The following is a 21,703-nucleotide window of genomic DNA, read 5'->3' as shown; positions in this document are numbered from 1 at the left end:
CTGTCCTTGCCAACTCTTATTCCGTCTCTTATTCTAGCCATCCTAGTGTGGGTGTAAAGTATTATCTCATTACGGTTTTGACATACTGCTTTAGATATCTTCTTTGTCCATTTTCTAATTGAGATGTTTTTTGCTTTTGGGGTTTTTTGGTTTGTTTGTTTTATTGTTGAATTGTAAAAAGTTTCTTTATATATTCTGGATACTAGACCCTTATCAGACAGATGACATGCAAATATTTTCTCCCATTCTGTGGGTTGTCTTAATTTGTTCTATTTAAAGTTATTACTTGAGTATAAATGCAATACTTCCACAAGCAATATAGAGTAGTGTGGTATAAGAGAGCTGACTGGGTCAAATTTTGACTTACTATGTGACTTTGGGCAAATCACTTAACTTTTCTGTATCTTAGAAATGTTTTCAAGATTAAATGCGTCTATATGCATAAAACATTTAGAATAATGCCTAGCACATAGTAAATGCTCAACAAATGTTATTTAAAATTAGAAATCATTAAAAAGGTATGACTTTCTCATTGTAGAGAACATTGAAAAAATGAGAAGATCCAAAGAAACTTTAAACACTTGGTCCTATTACCAAGAGATAAAGACACTTGCTCCTATTACCAAAGTGTACGTATGTCCATGCAAGTCTTTTTGTATTTTAAAAATAAAGCTTTATTAATTTTCACAGCCTGCTTCTTTTTTTCTTAACATATTCTGAGCAGCTTTTCTTGACAGTAAACGTGACTTTTAAATAGCTACCTAATATTCCATTGGATGATAGTATCATAATTGATTTTTAAAATCCTCCGATTTTGAATATTTAGTTGCTTAAAAGTTTTCTTTTGGTTTTTTTCAAATTTCATTTTGTTTTTATTTTCTTAAACACAAACCCTGGTAAAAAAAATAAAATTTTATGATCCATTATATAAACTGAAACAAAAGTTTTACAAAACCTTCTCATATTTTCTATTCCATTTCATTAAAAAAAAAATTCTCGTCATCCAAATACAGATCCTGCTTTTGGGGGGCCTAAAGTTTATAATTTGAGGGCCCTTTTAGAGAAAGAATACAAAATTATAAATGAAAAATTAGTAACTAGACCTTGGAAAAACTTTGCAAGTGAGAGAGCCTGAAACAAGCTTATTAGTTTTAGGGTAAATATCCCTCTGAGTAGACATACTAGATTGATTTATGGTTCACTAATAATAGGTCTCTATAAGCAGTTTGATAAATATTGCTCTGTACCTAAAAATTAGCTGGCTAAGTCTTAAGACGTCAACATTTCAATTTTGAGTTTTGATAAATGTATATACCCATGCAATCACTACCCTGATCATGACACAGAACTTTTCCATCATTCCAAAGAGCTCCCACTTGCCAATCCCCAGGCAACAACTAATCTGCTCTGTCATTATAAATTAGTTTTGCTTTTTCTAGCATTTCAAATAAATGGAATTATGCACTATGTACTCTTTTGCGTCTGACTTCATTCACTCAGCATAATGATTTTGAGATTCATCCATATTGTTGCATTTATCAGTAGTTTGTTCCTTTTTGCTGTTGAATAACATTCCATCATATTATGAAATATTATCCATCACAGTTTGTTTATCTGTTCACCTGCCAATGAATATTTATGTTGTTTCTCTCTCTGTCTCTCTCTCTTTTTTTTCTCTCTCTCTCTCTCTTTGCTACGAGTAGAGCTGCTATAAACATTCTTGTATAGGTTTCTGAGTACACATAAGCATTTATTCCTAGGGTAAGTACCCAGAAGTGGGATTTCTAGGTTATGTGTAAATAAATGTATGTTTATACGAAACTAGAAAACTGTTTTCAAGAGTCTCTGTGCCATTTTGCTTTCCCGCCAATGAAGTATTCCAGTTGTTTCGCATCTTTTCTAGCACTTGGCATTATTAGTTATTGTTTTTTTAAGTTGCTTAGAAGTTTTAAATTTATAAATAAGACTGTACTGTAGTGAACATCTTTGAAAATAAATCTTGTCCAACTTGCTGATTACTTCTCTAGGATAAAGTCTTAGAAGGAGAATGACTGGGTCAACAGGTCTGATTATTATCATCAGTAGCAGCAATATCCTTGAAGCTTCTTACACAAGAAACGTGTGAGTCGTTCTGAATGCCTCTCCTAAGTGGTGGCTGTGACTCAGTAACTTACACCCTGAATATCTAGTGTTCACGTGCTTCTCTGTTTCTCCATGGCCATCCTCTCGTTGGGTTACCCTGCTTTGTCACCTCCATAGTGGCAGTAGCCAAATTCCTTGTCCCTCTGCACGGCCTGCACTCCCCTCCTAGGCCATTCTTCATGCTGAAACCAGAGACGGTTTTTAAAAAGCAAATTTCATCTTATTTCTCAGCTTAAAACCTTGCAGTGGCTTCCCATTACCCTTAGGCTGAAGACCAACATTTTTAGGGTGGTGTGGAAAGCTCTGTTAGCCTCAGCGTAATCCCCCTGCCTGAGCTCAGGCCAAACAAGCAGTTTTTGTATTTCCAGAGGTTGCTCTTCTTACTTCAGGGCCTTTGCATATGTAGTCTAGCCATTCTCTCTGCTCCCAGTTCCCCTTACCCCTGCCTGTGCTAGTTAATTCCTCTTCTTCCTTCAGCTCTTAGCTCACATGTCATTTTCTCATGGAAGTCTTTCCTGACCACACCTCCCACTCCCACGCCCCAAAGCAGTTTGACTATTTATCTTAGAGCACCTTATATTTCTTAGTAACCCTTAGCACAGTTATAATCACATGGTTGGTTATGTATTAACTGTTTAAAGTCTCTCTTCCGCTCACGAAGGTCACCTTTGTGAGGACCATGTATCATCGTAGGTCGAGCACCTAGTGGACATTCAGATATTTGTGGAGGGAAAGATTGAAAGGTCTTTCATACTATGGTCAAGTGCTTTGCAGAAAGCGCTTTTTAAAAAATAATCTTGCTAATAGGTGAAAAATGGTATCTCATGATTTTAATTATGAGATTGCTGATGATGTTGAACATGTATTCATGTTTATTAGTAATTTGTATTTTTTTTTCTGGTAATTGTTCTTTGACTATTCCTTATTGGGGGTTTCTGGATTTTTTTTTTTTAATAAATTCTTTATATATTAAGAATACTGTATTTGTTATTAATATGTTTCTCAGTTTATTAATTGGCTTTTTCTTTTAACTTTTTTTTAACATTTTTTTATTTTTTATTGGGGAATATTGGGGAACAGTGTGTTTCTCCAGGACCCATCAACTCCAATTCGTTATCCTTCAGTCTAGTTGTGGAGGGCACAGCTCAGCTCCAAGTTCAGTTGTTGTTTTCAATCTTTAGTTGCAGGGGGTGCAGCCCACCATCCCATGCGGGAATTGAACTGGCAACCTTGTTGAGAGCCCGCGCTCTAACCAACTGAGCCATCCAGCCGCCCTATTGTTTGGCTTTTAATTTTGCTTCATATTTTTACATTTTATATAGTCAAATTAAATAATGTTTCATTAACATTTTTAATCTTATTTTTATTTATTTAAAAATGCTCCCTGTATCCTGAGAATAGATTATTATCCTAATATTTTCTTCTAATAACTTAATGATTTCATTTTTACATTTTACTCTTTATTTATTCCATATTTATTTCAATATATGGTGTTCACTGACTTTTCCAATAGTTAAGTTGGAAATATCAATACCTTTTATTTCAGTACCATTTACTGAATAATACTTTTTTTCCCATACTGACTTTGAAACCATCTTTATTATATTGCTATATTATTATATATTCTAGCATGTTTTTGGACCACAAATTGAGCTATCAGTTTTTAAAAAACACTTTTAAAAAACTATTTTAGCAACTGGTATATATTTTAATATTTGAAAGAACAACTCATCCTCTCTAAATTACTCTTCTGTCTCAGTATTTTCTTAGATATTATTGAATTTTATTCCTCTGAATGAATTTTAGAGTTAAATAATGTATTCACATTAAACAAATCCTGTTGAGATTTTAAATGAAAATTTATTAAATGCTATAAATTAATTTGGGAAGAATTTGTTACCAGGGAAAAAGGGTTCTTGTACCATCGTAGGAAGGCATTCCAGGATGTACAAATAAGCCACGTGAACAAAGCCAAGCGAGCAGTGGATTTATTAAAGTAAAGAAAAAGAGTACACTCCCAAAATAGTGGGCGTGGGCAGGCCCAAAGGAGGGCAACTGCTCCAAAGAACAAAGAAGCTTAGGATTTTATTCTAAGGAGGACGTGAAATATTCAATTTTTAAGGGTGGCATTGCAGGTGTTCCCAGGCCGGTCCTAGTTGAGCACTCCCTCCCATAGGGAGGTAGGATTCCGTTGTTTTTACATAGCCCTTATCAGAACTGTCATGGTGACACAGGGGGTGGAGATTTTTCCCTGCCCGCAATGCTAATAGTATTATAATCTATTACAATTTGCTGTAGCTGCACCTTTTCTTAAGAATGGTCTCATCTCCTCCTTCGTTTCCCACACTTACTCCTTCCCTCCCTCTCCCCCCTACCCCACAGCCCTATTCTTTCTGCCTACAGTAACAAATCTACCTTGTAATACTACTGTATCTTTCTATACAACATGTTATCTTCACTTATTAAGTTTATTTTATCTCTCAGTAAAAAGATTTGGAGTTTTCATGTAGGTCTACAGATTTCTTAAGACATTGAAAATTTTTATAGCTGTCATGAGGAATTTTTTTAGCCTGTTATATTATTCTAGCTAGTTGTGATTGGTGCATAAATAAAAACCACTTATTTTTGTATGTTTATTTTTTATCCAGCCACTTATTAGTATACATAGTTTTTTAGTTTATTCTTGTGGGTTTTCTAGGAGCACAGGCATATAATTTTATAAGCAATGATAACTTTGTTCCCTTTCTATTGAGTTGATTTCTGTTTTAGGCATTGGTTAGAATTTTGTTTTAGAATGCTTGAAATAATATTAATAATAATTAGCATATTTGAATGTCATGTACTTCTTAGCTTATTTTAGGAAGTAGATGATATCACGTCACTCTTGGAAACCATGTGGATCAAATTTACCAACATAAGTGCTCAGAGGCAACACTATTACTCAGCTGGCAGTAATTAGGCAAGCAATTTTAGAAATAACTCTAAACATTTGTAGACAGGGGGTGGATTGATGATCAAAAGTCCTACTCAGTACTTATATTCCTTGCAGTGTTTCTTGCTTATAAAATGAAGAAGTCTAACAAAATGGAGAAGTGTTTGTTTCCCTATTGTACAAAAAATACTTTAAGACTCCCTTTTATAAGAGTTAAAAGCAAACTCAGTTATACACTATTTCCAAACTAAACTCAGTTGAGATTCTTCTTAATTCTTTGACAGTAAGTGGGATGAAAGTTGCAGCTGTTTAGGCTACTTCAATGTTAAATGAAAGAATAATAATAATAAAGTTAGAAAGGAACAATTCCATTGCATAGAATAAAGAAAGAAAACAACTGTACTACCCAGACAGACATTGTCATGATAACAAAATGAAAACAGTACCTTTGGTGCTGCTACTACCAGGAAGGAGTGAAAAGATTCTGTTTTGAAATCACTATGTAAATGAAAAAGTCTGTCATTTCCATTCATTCCATTCATTGCAATTTTCCCCTGTGACAGTAAGTTCTATGGGTAATTTTTGCATTTTTAGATTTTCATTTTTTAAAGTACAGAACTAGCTGTGACAGAAAATGAAGTCCCCTGATGAGGCTGCAGTGCAGACGTGCCTAACCACTGGCCTTAACTGCGGCCAGTCCACCCCAAGAGCAAGTGGCTCAAGTAATGGCTTTTGCATTCAGTAGGATCAGTGGGGTTGAATTCTATGAAGTGAAAACTCTCAAGACCGTGCAATGTCTTCAGGCTTACATTGGAACTTACTGATGATTTAGATATGACTTCTGTTTCTCAGCATCATACAGCTTTCTTGCCACATGGGTTTTTGTTTGTTAAAAAACTATGTTTGTAAAAAAACCTATGTAAAAAACTATGTCATGGTAAATTCTTGATGATGTTGATAATACTAAAAGCTTCTGCATATTGATGGGGTACTGTGTGCCAGGCACTGTTCTAAGTGCTTCTCAAACAGTATCAAATTTAATCAGTTCTTAAGTATGCAGATTTTTATCTTTAACATGAATGTGCCTTAGTAAAGTTAAAACCGTGTTTGTTACTTTTGTGTTTAATCATGGGTGTTATGAGTGTTGTAAATGGTTTTAATTATATAACAAGTACAAAATTAGCTTTTACTTAATGTTAAATGATAGTTAACAGTTTTGGTTGAAATTGTGTTCATTTAAAAAAAACAAACAAACAAACAACAATATTTGGAAACTGTTCCATATACATTTAAAGTTGGATCTCTTACATTGCAGTTCCTCAGTTTGAAACTACATGTAGTTACGTACAAGCTACAATTGAAGAGTTTCTGGCCTGGAACTGTGACCACTCTGGTATTTCTGGACCATTCAGAGATTATGATCATTCCAAATTCTGGGCTTATGCTGATTATAAATATTTTGTCAGTCTATTTGAAGACAAGACAGATATTTTCCAGGTAAGTCAATACATTCCTTTTAATCATGGTAATTGTTTTTGAGAAAAGGTCACAAATTAGAATTCCCCTGGTTCCTTTGTCTTTCACTGTCTTTTCCTCTCAGAAGTAGTCACTGTGAGTGTTGAGTATTTTATCCGAAAGATTTGCTCAAGAGAAGCGTAATGTTTGGCTCACACCAATGAGTAACCTTCTCACTGTTTTTCTACTCACCAAATTTCCTGTACGCCTCCTCCTGTGTGTTTAAACAGCACAGGTTTGGAGTATATTAGAAGCATAGGATGTGCATATAACTTCATTTTCTCCTTACCTATATTTAAGTTCATGTTCTGTCAGTGAGGCCGATGGAGGCATAAAGCCGATTACATAAAGAAGCACTCCTAGAATCCTAGAGGCATTCCAGGCTGCTGCTTCCATCTTTCCCTGCTCTGGGGGTTTAGTACAGGTTTACTGCCTGAGTTAGATGCTGGGCTCCCAGAATATGATTGTAGAAGTCCTGCAGAAGTGTGGGAACTCTTGCAGAAGTAAGAATGTGGAAGTTCTCTGCCATGTTTTCACATAACTGACGGCAGAGTTTGCAGACTACCATATCCTCTTTTAGCTTTTCAGTGTTTGCTACCTCAAACTGCCAGTTTATTCTGTGGGGTGATTTTGCAAACTCCCTGCTCTGCTTTCTGTGTGTGTCTTAGCCCTGGGGCAGGAATCGGAATAGTCCCAGGAAGCTGTTTGGATGTCTCTGCCTTGTCCACAATTAGGTGAAGGCTCTAGAGTCCTTTATCCTGCCCCCAATCCGTTGTGGACAGAAGTATTTCGTTGTGGACAGAAGTATTTTGCCATCACTGCAGGCTGTTAACCCCCACTCCTTTCCTCCTGATGGTCACCACCACCCCCTCTCAGTACTTCCCTCTCACATAGGCTGATAGGACTCGGACTCCTGACTAGTTTTTCATTCAGCCTATATTTTTCTTTTTCACTTTGACTCAAGGTGTGGATGCTGGTATTTACACAGTTGCTATAATACAAGTGTCAGTACTTTGTAGCTTTCCTTTATTATATTTTTTAAATGTCTACTTAAATTTTGCTGTTTATTTAAAAAATGAAAAATATATCATTTGCTTCATAACTGTTCATTGAAGATACGTTTTTGTTTTCAAAATCATGAAGGAAATGCATCAGTTTTGAAAACATTCAGTAGATGCTTTCTGAATCCAAAGTCTATCCCAAATCTACTCCTGACTCATTTTTAAATGACAATTTTGAGGTAATTTTTTTTCTTACAACCTTAGTTGTGATTACTTTATGGATCTTTAACCGTGGAACTTTTAGATATCAAGTTTTCACTTTTATCAAGTTTTATCAAGTTTATAACTTTTAGATAAAAGTTAACTTTTAGAGTATTTTATTATATTTCATATCCCCACCCACCCTGTAGATTAGATTAGTACTTTGTTACTCCAGGTTTCAGGTAAATCATTGTATAATAGTAATGTTACCAGTTTTGTTTATGTTACTTAAGATAATTTTCCTAAGGAAAAAAGACTTTCAAGTACTTGCTAATTTGTAATGTCCATTTAAGAGTTGTTTGAAATTTAAATTGAAGTATTTATCCTTTATAAGTTTTACATAATATTTATAGTTAATTATATTGTTTTCAAGTTCCATTCTAGTTGTTTTGACCCATGTTAGGTTTTTTATTTTTCCTTTGTTCAGATATAAGTTCATTACAGAATTATGTGTAATCAGTTTTCCTATAGTATTTATGATTTAGATAGGCATGGAGAAAAATAGAAGACAACTTTTAATGTGACGGACTCAAATTAACCATGATCACAAGTTACCCAAATAGCATGCTGTAGGTAAAAGAACAAATACTTTTCAGTTGGGGTGCTCTCAGAGCCTAGATTCAATATGAGCTAGTGTACTCTCATTTAACCTGTTTGAACCTTAGATTTCTTATCTGTGACACAAGAATGAAAGTAATAATGCATATGTGGCAATATTATTTAAATACATATTTTACCAAGTAGTATACCATCTTCTAGAACTAAACAACTTAAGCATTAATTATTTTGATGATTAGTTTACATGGTAGGCCAAAAAAAGCCACCGTTCTCTATTATAAGCATCTTACCAGTTTTTGGTTAAAACTGTAAAATTATGGAGAATTTGTACAGCATTTTAAAAATGGTGTTTGATTCTGCAACAATTATTTAACTTGTTAATTGGAACAGCTGTAGACAACACCAAGGATAAAAATAGATCTAGTTACCTAGATCAGTAATTGAGCAATTTTTTATCATTTGTTATGCTGACTGTGTTAGGTAGGTAGTAGAGATGCCAACGTGAATGGAATTGGGACTCCATGGGACTTTAATGCTAAATGCAGAAGCTGAGCCTTAAGGTAGAAGCATATCAAGTGTGCTTTTAATAGTTCGATACTGTTTCTGACATTATCCCTTAAATGTTGTAATAGTTTTAGAATATTACACATGATCAACAATACTGAAGCATATATTTTCTTGAAATTTTTGTATTACAACGAGATTTTTTAGAGTCTCTAATTTTGTTTAAAATGTTGGGGACATTTTTAATTGAGCAATTTTCAAAACTGAACCTCATTGTTATTTATAATGTGTACCTAAAGGAATCCAGTTTCAAACGATTGTGATAATAGAGAGTAGATCAATGATTGCTAAGGGCGGAGGGTGGAAGCAGCCGAATTGTCTGTACAGGAGTATGAGGGAACTTTTTGGAAGGAAGGAAGATAATGGAGAAGACATGACAATTTTTCAGATAATTTAGGACAGCAGTTTTTGGAAGAAGAGAAAATAAACTGGTCAGTGTCTGTAGAAAAGAAATCTAGGACTTTCTTAGGAAGTTACAAGAAAGCAGATGGTTTGTAGTAAGCAGTTAACTAGACACTTGATTGCTCTTTTCAGGGGTGGTATTAGAATAGAGTTTTCTTAATATAGCTATTTCTAAAGATTTTTCCAACTCTTGAAGTACATGAGAGAATCGGGGAGATCGATGGATCACCCCATCGGTCACCTGTGTTGGTCTCACTGAGGCATTGGTCTCTGTGCAGTGCTCACTGTTGGTCTCACTGACTTGCTTTTAGCAAGACTTAAGGCCGATTCCTCTGGGCCCACATTGATTTCAAACATTTGGTTACCTGTAAGTAGCTGAACTCAACTGGCAAGAAAGACCCAACTCTTTAAGAGCCTATGAGAAAAGAAACAAAATAGGTACCTCAGATGCTGTCTATTTTCTGACACATTTACTTTGACTCTCTCTGCAACTCTACCTACCCCAACCCCCACCCCAATCCTTTGGTTTTCCCAGCCAGTTTGCTGCTAAATTTTAGGTAATTTAGGTACCTTGATCTAATCATTCCAAAATAATTTTCTCTTTTTAGTCATTATTGTGTTAGATAAGAGGTCAGGGAAGCCTCTTGTCAGTTTCTCATACAGTAACTCCATCCCCTCCCCTACCCTGTAGAAAAATCTTTTTCTGTGATTCTTCCGGAAGCAGTGCTCTAGAGCAGTTTCTCACCTGGGGTCAGTCCATCGACTCCCTTAAAGTATGTATAAAATTGTGTGTGTGTGTGCATTTCTCTGAGGCGAGGGGTGCTGGCATTCATTAGGTTCCCAAAGGGGTGTATCTAGAAGGAGATTAAGAATCACTTAACCCAGCCTCTTCTTACGAGGTGTGATCAAAAACTACGGTGAATGTTTAAATTTAAGAAATAATTTATTACAGTAAAAGGCATATTGCCATTAATCCCCTTCGAAACACTCCCCCTCACTTCGAACATGTTTATCCCATTGTTCTTGCCACTTTCTGAAGCAGTTCTGGAAGTCCTCTTCGTGAGTGTCTTTAGTTGTGCTGTCGTGGCTGCCTCGATGTCCTGAATCCATTCAAAACATTTACCTTTCATGGTCATTTTGACTTTGGGGAAGAGCCAGAAGGCGCACGGTGCCAGATCTGGTGAATAAGGTAGATAAGGACACACCGAAACGGTTTTATTTGACAGAAATTACCATATACCAGAAGCGAGGTGTGACATGAAGCCTTTCTGTTATGATCACAAAATATGGTGAATGCTGCTGCTGAGTGCCATCCAGTGGAAAGGCAGGGATCTTCAATACAGGAAGCAGCACGTGGAACCTTAGTAACTGTGTGACAAGTTTCAACTTGTTCGGGGGAATCAGTCAGGTGTGAGCTACGGTTGAGAGAACGTATATTGTAAAGTGTGCCATAAATCATCCTCCATCGTGACAACGCTCCATGTCACACATCACTTCTGGTATACGGCAATTTCTGTCAAATAAAAGCATTACGGTGCATCCTCATCCACCTTATTCACCAGAGCTGGCACCGTGTGACTTCTGGCTCTTACCCAAAGTCAAAAAGATTCAGGACATCGAGGCAGCCACAACAGCACAACTAAAGACACTCACAAAAGAGGACTTCCAGAACTTCTTCAGAAAGTGGCAAGGACGATGGGATAAGTGTTTGAAGCAAGGGGGAGTATTCTGAGGGGGATTAATGGCAATGTGTCTTTTACTATAATAATTTTTTTTATTTAAACATTCACCATGTTGTTTGATTATACCTCGTAGCTAAGGCAAATCCCTACTTTTTTGTTTTTATACTGCATGTCTTTAAGCTGCCTTTAGTTAAATTCCAGACTAAATTCAACAAGAGCCAGGTTAATTGGAAGCCTTCCCCAAGCTTGGGACCAGGAGCCCTTCTGTGATCTTAGAGCACCTTCTGTTCACTTCTGTCAGAGCATTTGCCACATTATGGTGAAAGGATCCGTGTATGGGACTGTCTCCCTTTATTAGATTTGAAGGGTAGGCCTGTGTTGTATTATTGTTTTTGTATTCCAAACACCCAGCATCTTACTTGGTATGTGGTAGATGCTTAAAAATGTTATTGACCTGAACCATTCATCCATAATCAGCCAGCAGGCTCTTTTTCCTTCCCAGGCAGATGATGTTTTAAGCACGTACCCTGAGCCAAGTATTATTATGTTAGGTGTTAGATACAGAGGTAAGCTCACAGCATGGAGCTTATGGGCTGTATCCAGAGGGCGCATGATTTTTGCCACTCCCTAGAGCTGCTGCACATGAGTCATGTGCATTTACAATGGTGCCGACCTTGCAAAAACTACGCCTCCTATGACAGATATTAATTATGTGCACGTTACGCAATTTTCATCACTCGAAACAAAAATGAAAATCCTCTTTCTAGTTTTCCTCCAAGCCATCTATTATATGTTTCCCCCAAAACCCCCTTTCTCTTTGAATACAGCTGTTAATGGTTTGCTTCTAAAAATAGAAAATATAGATTGAAGACACGGATAAAAGAAGTGTCAGCGTTTAGGATCATGTTTTGCACACAGAAGTGTTTTTTGTTCTGTCTCATTTTTTAAAACTCAGTACAAAAAATTTGTGGTTTTAAAAAAAGAACAAAACCTTCATGCCTCATTCACTAGTTTATTCTTTTCTAGCTTACACATATTTTTAATTCCATGGATTTGGGTTTATGTCAAACTATGTTTGTAGTTTTCAAACTTTTATTTAAAAGCAGGAACACCCTTTCTTCAAACCTAAATAACTTAGAGCAGTGCAGTTTGTTGAAAGCAAGAAGCTCTGCCGCTATCCCTGGGCCCCTGAGGGGATGCCAGGGAGCCTGGTTTAAGAACTGCTGGACCAGATGGTATTTGTGGGACAATAGTTGACTTGGTCATGATCTGTCCAGAGAGCCAGGCGTAAGGAGAGCAAAGTCTAGAATGCTGTGCTCTCTCTGTTTTCAAGTTCCTTACACTTAAGGAGTTCATGACTTGGGACGATAGCAAAAGTCGTTTATGGATATGTATTTCAAACGATATGCTGCGGCACCCTCACCTGGAGCCTCTGATTTAGTAGGTATGAACTAAGGCACCATCTATAGTTTAACTAATTCCCCTAACCTAAGAGAAGGCTTCTTTTATGTGGTCATATGAAGTGCATAAAGTTCATACATTATTTATGCCCAGACATACCTGCATTGCGTAGAAGGAATATGGCTTTCTGGCTTCCTGAGTTGAACGTCAGCGATATTAAAATACTATTTCCAATGCAGTCACTGTTCCCATTGCCTGAAACACCCTAGATGTCTGCATAATTACGTCGATTGTTTATTGTCTGTCTCTACCCTTTAAAATGTAAGCTTCATTTGGGTGAGCATTTTTGTCTGTTTTGTTCATGGATTTGTCAGAAGCTTCTAGAACAGTGTCTGGCATGTTGTGGATCGTCAGTAAGTATTTGTTGAATAGCTACTATTAGTGAGGTAATTCAGACATATTATTGGTTAAAAAGATTTCTTACACTGCCCTGGAAACCTAACCTCCTCCATCTATGGCATTTTTGTAAGAGAGTATTTGAAAAGCCAAAAACAAGATGTGCAAGTGAAACTGTGCAACACTGCCATATAGAGGAGTTGGTTGGCTCTTGATGGACTGTAACTTTATTTTCAAAATAGGATGTGATATGGTCTGACTTCGGGTTTCCTGGAAGAAATGGACGGGAAAGTACATTGTGGATCGGCTCCCTGGGGGCCCATACCCCCTGTCATCTGGACTCCTATGGTTGCAACTTAGTATTCCAGGTACAAGGAAGGTAATACACATGAGTATGAGAGAGAGAGAAAGAGAGAGAGAGAGAGAGAGAGAGAGAGAGAGAGAGAGAGAGAGAGAGAGAGAGACTGTGTGTTGCGCAGGAAGAGGAATGAGTGCTGCGTAGGCGGCAGGACCCCAAGGTTTCATCCCAGCTCTATCCTGTCAGCCTGCCTTATGACCAGGGCAGATCTCCTGACCTCCAGTTCAGTTTCCTCCTCTGTGACGTGAGGAGAACAGTTACATGGTGGTTTCCATCAGTGTTTCTTAGCCATGTTCAGCATTGCCTCCTGAAAGCTAATCCTAGAACTTGAGGATTCCACTCCCAGTTCAGCTAGACAGCTCTCTGCTTTGTTCTTTTACAGAAAAGCCTGCATTTGTGTTTTTACACTTTTATTTAAAAGCAGGAACACCGTTTCTTCAAACCTAAATAACTAAGAGCAGAGCAGTTTGTTGAAAGCAAGAGGCTTCGCTGCTGCCCCCAGGCCCCTGAGGGGATGCCAGGGAGCCTGGTCTGAGAACTGCTGGACCAGAGGGTATTTGTGGCCTCAAAATTTTATTTTGTACCTACTCATGGACACAATGCAGTATCTTTTTTTACTACCTCCATCTATCTGTGAACCCTAAGAGGTAAAAGAGCTAAGCCAGGTAATACTTTTGATAGTCCCTAGTTCTAGGAGTTCTGTGAGGGTTTAAGTGTTTCTCCCAGTTGGAGGATGTACTCCGGCGGTTGTACGTGCAGTCTTAGTTTCCCCAAATTAATGATACATCAGTCTCCTCTCCTGGCCTGTCAGGACATTTATAGGACAGCACAGAGGGAAAACCAGAAATGACCATGTCCAAGTTCTCAGACCCTTTAGACATGAAAGGATTATGAGTGGATCCAAGAGAAACAGTGAGAAAGTATGTGAATAGATTTCACATGTGAACTACTTTGAAAAACTATAAAATTGTAGAAGGTAGTCCACTCTTGTAATCATCAAGTCTTTATTAAAAGGCCTAGAAAATCTTGGGTGCAGTCCTACACACTGGATGCAACAGTAAATCAAGTGACATGGTCCTTGCCCTTGTGAAGCTAATAGACTAACCTTAAACTTGGTAAGAGAGAGCATCATTTTAAGTAGCCACTTTCCATGTGTTCTGAATTGGGAAATAAGCCAAAGAAATTCAGGTTGGAAAAACGTTACCAAAAATACCTAGGTTCTTTCCAATGTTATAAAATTAACGTAGATTTATTTTAACTTTGTAATAGAGCCTATCTTCTGGCCTTATATAGCTCTGGAGTAATAAATAACTATTCAGTAAATATTCATTGAGTGTCCTGCTGTGCAGGTACCATGTGTTACAGCAGAAACAGATGTGAGTGAGATGCCTCTCTGCCCTCAGAGTTTACAGTTAGAGCGCAGGCAAGCCCACAGAGAGCTGTGATACAAGGCAGAATGCACATACTCTTGAGGAAGGTTTCACATAGCTGTGGAACAGAACAGTAGAAGAGAGAACGTTCCTATTGGAAAGATTAGGGAAGATTTCAGAGAGGACGTGCCTTTTGTGATGGCCTTTGAAGGATGGGTGAGTGTTCAAAAGACACAGACAGGAGGGGCAGAGGAACCAGCTTGAGCAGAGCCCTGCGGATGGACGGGGCATACAGAGCACCCTGTGAGTGGTCCAGTGTAACTTGTGTGTTGGAGACAGAGGGATTAGGCCAGAAAGGCAGGTTGGAGCCTGAGTCTTTGACTCCCAGGCGAATACTGCTTATTCTCTGTTCTTTCAGCCTGCAGAACCATCAGAGGTTTTTTTGAGCAGGGGATGACATGATGATTGGCTGAGTTTTCTGATTAACAAAAGAAGGATGCATATATATTACATTTTAAGCCAAGCAAAGCAGATTGTATGGGATGGTTATCTTTGTGGCTCTTCCTTTGGGAAACACAGCTATGGTGCAGAGGTAGGAGCTGGGACCTGGAGAGGTCAGGAGATCTGTGACCTAGTCCTGGTTTCACAACTAACCACTAGCTCAGTGAATGACCCGAGCAAGTACTGGGTCCCTCTTCCTCTACTTTGAAGTGAAATTAGACTGATGATCTCTCTTAAGGGTCCTTCTAACTCTAACATTCTAAGCGTACTAAATGCTGAAAATTCTCCTAAACTAGTCATAGGTACACTGGATTATCTCTAAGGCAAAATAAGACTTTAATATATACTTCTTCGTTTGAAAATAGCAGCGAACTGCTTCCTAATTCTGAAAGGACCTAATAGCCTCACTATATCTGCACAGGGTCATTAGGGGGCTTTGGAGCTTTTCTCAGAGCTAGAGGTTTTTTTCCATCTTTCTCTTTGCTTCCCCATCTGTGTATTTCTGTCTGTATCTCTCCCCTTTTCACACTTCTTTCTTCTTTGCCTCCGATGCCCAACCTCTATTAGCTTGAAGTATCTGGTGTTTTATAAGTTAAAATTTATCACCTCCATTTTTCAAAAATGTTTTAAGTGACTTGAAATATTTTATAGTTTTCTCTTTTTGAACATTCCCATATTGTACTACTTTTTAGTTGGGTGGCATTATTTGTGCATTTCTCTCCCTGAATGGATTAACTTAACAAGTGTGTAACTTAAGGAATTTACAACTCAAACAAAACAGGAAGAAATCTGGAAACTATTTGGTGGTTGCCCTGGATAACTTCAGAATACAAATATTTGAAAGGCTGGGGGTGATTCTGTGTAGCTCTAGAATCAGGGGATAGAAACAATTTATGACCACTTTGTTTTGAGATGAGAAAAAATGGTCTTCCGAACTAGATCCTGTCCCAGCAAAGGGGCATGATGAGATACTCACCAGTTCCTGCCCTACCTCCACCAGCTTCCAGCAGGGGAGAGGTGGGCCAGAAGACCACTGACCCTTAGCTGCTGCTTTCTTGCATGTTTTGTCTCCAGTTCAGAGTATTAATTTGTTTGTTTGTTTTTTTAATTAGGAAAAGATGGCATCTCTTTCCTCCTGAAGATACTCCTTTCCTTTATCCAACTAGAATCCCTTATGAAGAATCTAGCGTGTTCAGTAAAGTCAATGCTGTCAATCCTGATTTAAAACGTTTTCCTCAGTTCCAGAAAGCTCGAAGACATGTGGTTACGCTGAGCCCAGGACAGGTAAATGGGGGCTTTAAAACCTTGATGACCTCTGGTGTCAGAGGACACCGTAGCTATAACTTCTCTCAGTCATTGTGCCACGTGACTCTCTCTTCCCCCACCTCCGCAATACAAATGAGAATGGTTTCCTTCCCTGGTGCTCTGCTGTTGGAAGGTGGCTTCCCCACCTACAGGCTTCACACACTCTTCTCTGCTTCTCAGGCGGTAGAAAAACGGGAGGAGGGAACATAGCTCCACCTCCTGGTAAAGAGGAGAATGGATTGGAGGAAGAAAACGCAGTCATTTTTATTCAGGTTAAGAGAAAGTGTCAAGGCCTGGTACTTAAGCACCGGCTGGGCCAACAAGACGCAAGATGAACTGAGAATGACTTGCTTGGAAGCAGGAATGGCTGGCTGTTGCTTTTGCAACTGTCTCTGAAACATTTCCAAAGGTATGGTACTGCTTCTGTATAGTGCGGCTGCCCAGTGGGGAAAGTCACCTTTACAACACTGACATTTGCTGTCTGATGTTTTATTAACAATTTGAAAGGTTTTCTTTGCCTCTTACGGAGATTTTAGTCCCTCAATTATCCCTCTCCCCTGCCTGTTTTCCCTCCTTTGCTCCCTTCTCGCTGGCTTCTTTCCTGCTTCCTTCACACTCGAGTAGGCCAACTGAATTTTACTAGACATGTTGCCTCAACCTATTATTAGTAGTTACACCCCACCACCTGACCGCCCCCAGCCCCTGACAACCACTCATCTGTTTTTTTTCTGTACAGATTTACCTGTTCTGCACATTTCATGTAAGTGCAGTCATACAACTTACGAGCTTTTGTGACTGGCTTCTTTCACACAGCATAATGTTTTCAGAGTTCTTCCATGTTGTACAATGTTATCAGAACTTCATTCCTTTTTATGGCTTAATATAGTCCATTGTATGGAGATACATTTTGTTTATCCTTTAATCGGTTGATGGACATTTGGATTGTTTCCACTTTTGGGCTTTTATGAATAATGCCGCTATGAACACTTGTGTACAAGTTTTTGTATGAACATATGTTTTCAGTTATCTTGGGTATATATACCTAGGAGTGTGATTGCCGGTCATATAGTAACTCTGTGTTTAACTTTTTGGGGAATTGCCAAACTTCTACAGCAGCTGCCCCATTTCACCTTTCCATCAGCAATGTATGAGGATTCCAAATTTCACCATGTCCTCACCATACTTGTTATTTCCCTTTCTTCTTCTTCTTCTTCTTTTTATTATTAACATTCTAGTAGGTGTGAGGTGGTTGCTAATTCATTTTCTTTTCCAGTTTTAATAGCCAAATTTGACTGAGCATTTGTTTATTGTATCAGTTTTCCTCATTACATCCTCCTCGTTCCGTAATCCACCACAAGCTGGTTCTCTCTCCCAGCACTTGTTTATACTCTGGATAGGACATTCATGACCTCCTAATGATAAATCCAATGGTCGTTTTTAGTGCCCAGTTGTACTCAAAGATCTCTCTTCTCATCTCCCAGCTCTACCTTGTCCATAGCAAGTGTCACCAGTTTCCTAAATATGAAGCGCAAAAGCTTCAGGTTATCTCCATCTGCTCTGCTCAGCCCTCAATAGGAAGTCTCATCCTGAGCCTGGACAAATGCAGTCCTCTTGACTCTGACCAGTGCTTTTGTTTACTACACCTTCTATTTAGATCTTAACATCTAATTATTGGACCATTGCAAGGATCTCCTGTCCTTTCCAGGATTTCCCATAATGTCACTATTTTAGCCATACCCCTACTCAAAATTTCTCAGCGGCTCCTAGTGCCTACAGGATAAAATCCAGATTCCTTATTCTGAATTCGGAGCCCTCCACAGACCCTAACCTAACTAATTCTGCCCCCTTATCTCTCGTTACTCCTTTTGCAGCAGTAAGACTGCACTACTCACTGTCCCTCAGCAGTCCCACCTCCTTTGCCTGTGCCACTTCTCCCTCCTGGCATGTCCTCATGTTTTTCTCTGTCTAAATTCTCTACTAGCCCTGGCTCAAATCACACTTCCTCCCTCCAGGTTGCCCCTGACCGCCCTCGTTCATGGCTGCTTCTCCCACCTCTGAAGTTCTCTTGTACCAATGTCCACCCCTCTGATTTACCACTTAGACAAGGCTACCTTTCTCTGTATTATTTCTTCATTGGCCAGATTTTAGACTTTAAGACAGAAATTAGGTCCTATATTTTCACCTATGTCCTTTCTCAGAATGCATGCAACTATTTCGCAATGGAAAAGAAGAAAAATTAGAATCACAGAATCCTTTACAAAGATTTAGATGCAGACAGAAGAGGTCCAGGATTCACGAGAGTAGAGACTAGAGATGCTGCAACTTGTTAATAAAAAGATTGTGGGGTTTTCTTGTTTCTGTTTCCTACAGCAATATTACTATAAGTACATTTTTAACCCCCTAGCAGCTTCAATTTGGGTTTGATTCTTACATAGAAATAAAATGTCCTGTTCTTCTCCTAACCCTTTTTTGTTTGCTTTTCAGGTTCTGTTTGTTCCCAGACACTGGTGGCATTACGTAGAATGCACTGATCCTGTCACTGTCAGTATAAACTCATGGATTGAGCTGGTACTTTTTTAAAAAAATAAATGTAATCCCTACTTTCAAGATACACAGAGCCTGTCTGTAAAATTTGGTGATTAATATAACTAAAACTCCAGTGTTACTGTGTTTTGATATGCTATAGTTTATGTATTCCATGCTGTGTTGATGGAAGTGTAGGTTGGTAATAGGATTTTTGGCGATGCGCTGTTCTCTTTCCTTTAAGGACATGCAGTGGGCACTGATGTTGTCATGCGGGATCCTCTCCTTTGACCAGTGTTGTTAGAATTGGGTTGGGCCCGGCTGATCTGCCATGTGTGTCCCACGTTGCCAGGCCCATCCCACACCATCTGGGCAGGACACGTCTGCTTCTCGGTTCAGGGTTCTCTAATTAATAGTAAAATTCTCAGGCCTGGCTTATACACTTTCTCAAAGCAGAGTCTTTCAGTGCTAGGGTTTTAGTTTTAATCATTCTGTTTCTGCCAGAGGCTTTTTCCCTCCAATATGCTATTAAAATAGCTGCCCATTACGGAGCAAGCCTGTCTCTTCCACCCAAGGCCTTAATTGCATCTGTGCTGTCTTTAACCAGCGGTTTTGACTGCACCTGTGCTCTCGTTAACAAGAGGCTTTGATTGCATCTGTGATCTCTACTCAAAGCCTGATTGCATCTCCTCTTTGGCAGTTGCACCCTCCCCCAGTCAGGTTCTTCTTACCCTCTGGTAATGGTAAGGACTTTGGCATAGGTGGAACATAAAGGAGTAACGTTACAAGAAGCTGTAGTGTGTGAGTTTAGGAAAGATTTGTAACCCTGAGGAATTAAGGTGAGAGGTATGACGAGAGATTAGTAGGCTCACTGAAGTCCTGCTTGAAGCACGCAGATTTGGAGTGGGAACAATTGTCAAGGTAGAGTCCATGGAGTCCACTTCCACTCCCGGTACCAATCACGTCTACAGTAGCCCTGACAGATGCTTCTCCTCCCAGGGGAGCCCATTCTGTTGTTAAACAGTGGGGCTGCCATCTGCCTGCTTGTAACCATACCAGTTATTTCAGAAACTATACAGAATTTTTTTCTCTTTTGAATATTTGAAGATACCATGTGTCCCCTTAATCTTTTCTTTTCCAGGCTCAAAACCTCTGGTTTCTTGAAAGATGTTTTTTATGTGGCTTTCTTTTCAGACGCTTCACCATTTTGGTCGTAGACTTGGGAATTAGGCAGATTTAAGTTATAGGTCTTTACCTTTGTTAGCCGTTTAACCTAGGTGGTTACTTAATCTCATCAAGGCTAAAGTTTCTCACTTGTAGAACAAGAATTATAATTGCATCCACTTCAATAGTGTGGTTGTGAGGCTTTAATTGGGCAAAACAGATATAAGCATCTAACACAGCACCTGGCACAGGGGAAGTGTTTAACAATAGAAATTGCTATGAGGCGTAGGGAAGAGCTATTATGTCAAGAATAGCCCACTTAATGTATAGCATCTAATGCTGAATACCAGGGGGCCTTATTTGGTGGCGTGTAAGATTCCTACCTCACAGGACTTAGGTCTTAAATTTCTTCAGAGCTGCTTGTAATATTACATTAGCTGTTTTAGTCATCTTATCTCACTTTGGGTCCATATTCAGCTCTAAAATACCCAGGTTTGTTTTTTTGTTCACATGATCAGCTGCCGTGTCAGATAGTCCTCCATCCTGAACCTGTAAAACTGGCTCTTTAAACCTAAATCCTGTACTTTAGTCATCTCTGTTAGTTTTGATCATGTTGATTTGCGTAATAACCAGTTCAATAAGAAATATTCGTGGAGAAAATGGGCATCCTTGTCTTTTTCTGACTTTAGAGGGAATTCCTCTAGTGATTTCTCTTTAAATAAAATGCTGGATTTGGGGCAGAGTTGTGTATATATTTTATCATGTTAAGTATCTCTCAATGCCTATTTCATTACCTTTTTTTTAACTCAGGAAAAAGTGTTGAATTTTGTTGAATGCCTTTTAAGCATCAATGGAGATGATCAAATAATATTCCTCATTAGTAAATATCTGGTATTGTAGTAAATTATATCAATGGCTTTCCTAATATTGATCCATCCTTAATTTCTGGAACAAATTCCACTTGGTTGTAATGTGTTATTTTTTAGTGTACTGTAGAATACTGTTTGTTCATATTTTATTTAGATTTGGATTTACATGGCCTCAAGAGCTTGAAAGCCGTCACCCTGGTCTTTTTAAAAGCTTGTTGTATTCCATCTATTTAGTTGTCTCCTAGAATTTTCCAAAGGATTGGTATTGTAACTTCTTTCAGAATACATCACAGTTTGAAGACCACTTATTCTTTCTTGAAAAACTAGAGTGCAAAATAGGAGTTCAGTAATTATATCTTCCTCTGTCTATCATTGCCTCTTCAAATACAGGACCATAATTCCTTCTTGTTGGCAAATTGAGCCCCCAAAAGCCCTTAGGTCTTAAAGCTTATCTACCATCTTCGTATAGTTCAAACTAACTCCAGGCCATGGTATTCCTGTCACAAATTTGGGGGAAAAGTACACAATAGTTCTGTTCAGATGGTGTAGCATTCATCCCTTCTCAGTTTCTCAGTTTAAAGAAATGTAGATTCTGTCCTATTATATTCTAGGGAATAAAGTATGTTGTTAGTTCTTCTCGATGGTGCCTTTTTCATCCATTTTACCTCCTTATTCTTTTAGTTTTGAAATGTATTTATTTTATCAGTATTTTTTCCAAACAGTTTTTAGAAAATACTTTTGTTAGTTTTAAAGGCTTTC

General features: G+C 38.3%; 1 protein-coding gene across 4 annotated transcripts in view; it reads left to right on the top strand.

The window, feature by feature from the left end:
- Positions 1–21,703, top strand: part of HSPBAP1 (HSPB1 associated protein 1) — a 41,569-nt gene that overhangs the window by 15,122 nt on the left and 4,744 nt on the right. For 2 of the 4 annotated variants that reach the window (XM_033121532.1, XM_033121538.1), the window contains 4 exons: positions 6,390–6,571; positions 13,097–13,233; positions 16,196–16,367; positions 18,873–18,956. In XM_033121532.1, coding sequence (XP_032977423.1) covers positions 6,390–6,571; positions 13,097–13,233; positions 16,196–16,367; positions 18,873–18,956 — 575 coding nt within the window. The remainder of the gene's footprint in view (positions 1–6,389; positions 6,572–13,096; positions 13,234–16,195; positions 16,368–18,872; positions 18,957–21,703) is intronic. The other 2 variants (XM_033121558.1, XM_033121548.1) reach the window with 1 other exon arrangement.

Source organism: Rhinolophus ferrumequinum, chromosome 2, assembly GCF_004115265.2.
Source record: "Rhinolophus ferrumequinum isolate MPI-CBG mRhiFer1 chromosome 2, mRhiFer1_v1.p, whole genome shotgun sequence".
Lineage (NCBI taxonomy): Eukaryota > Metazoa > Chordata > Mammalia > Chiroptera > Rhinolophidae > Rhinolophus > Rhinolophus ferrumequinum.
Note: the sequence above shows the minus strand (reverse complement) of the source record. Positions and strands in the feature narration are given on the sequence as shown.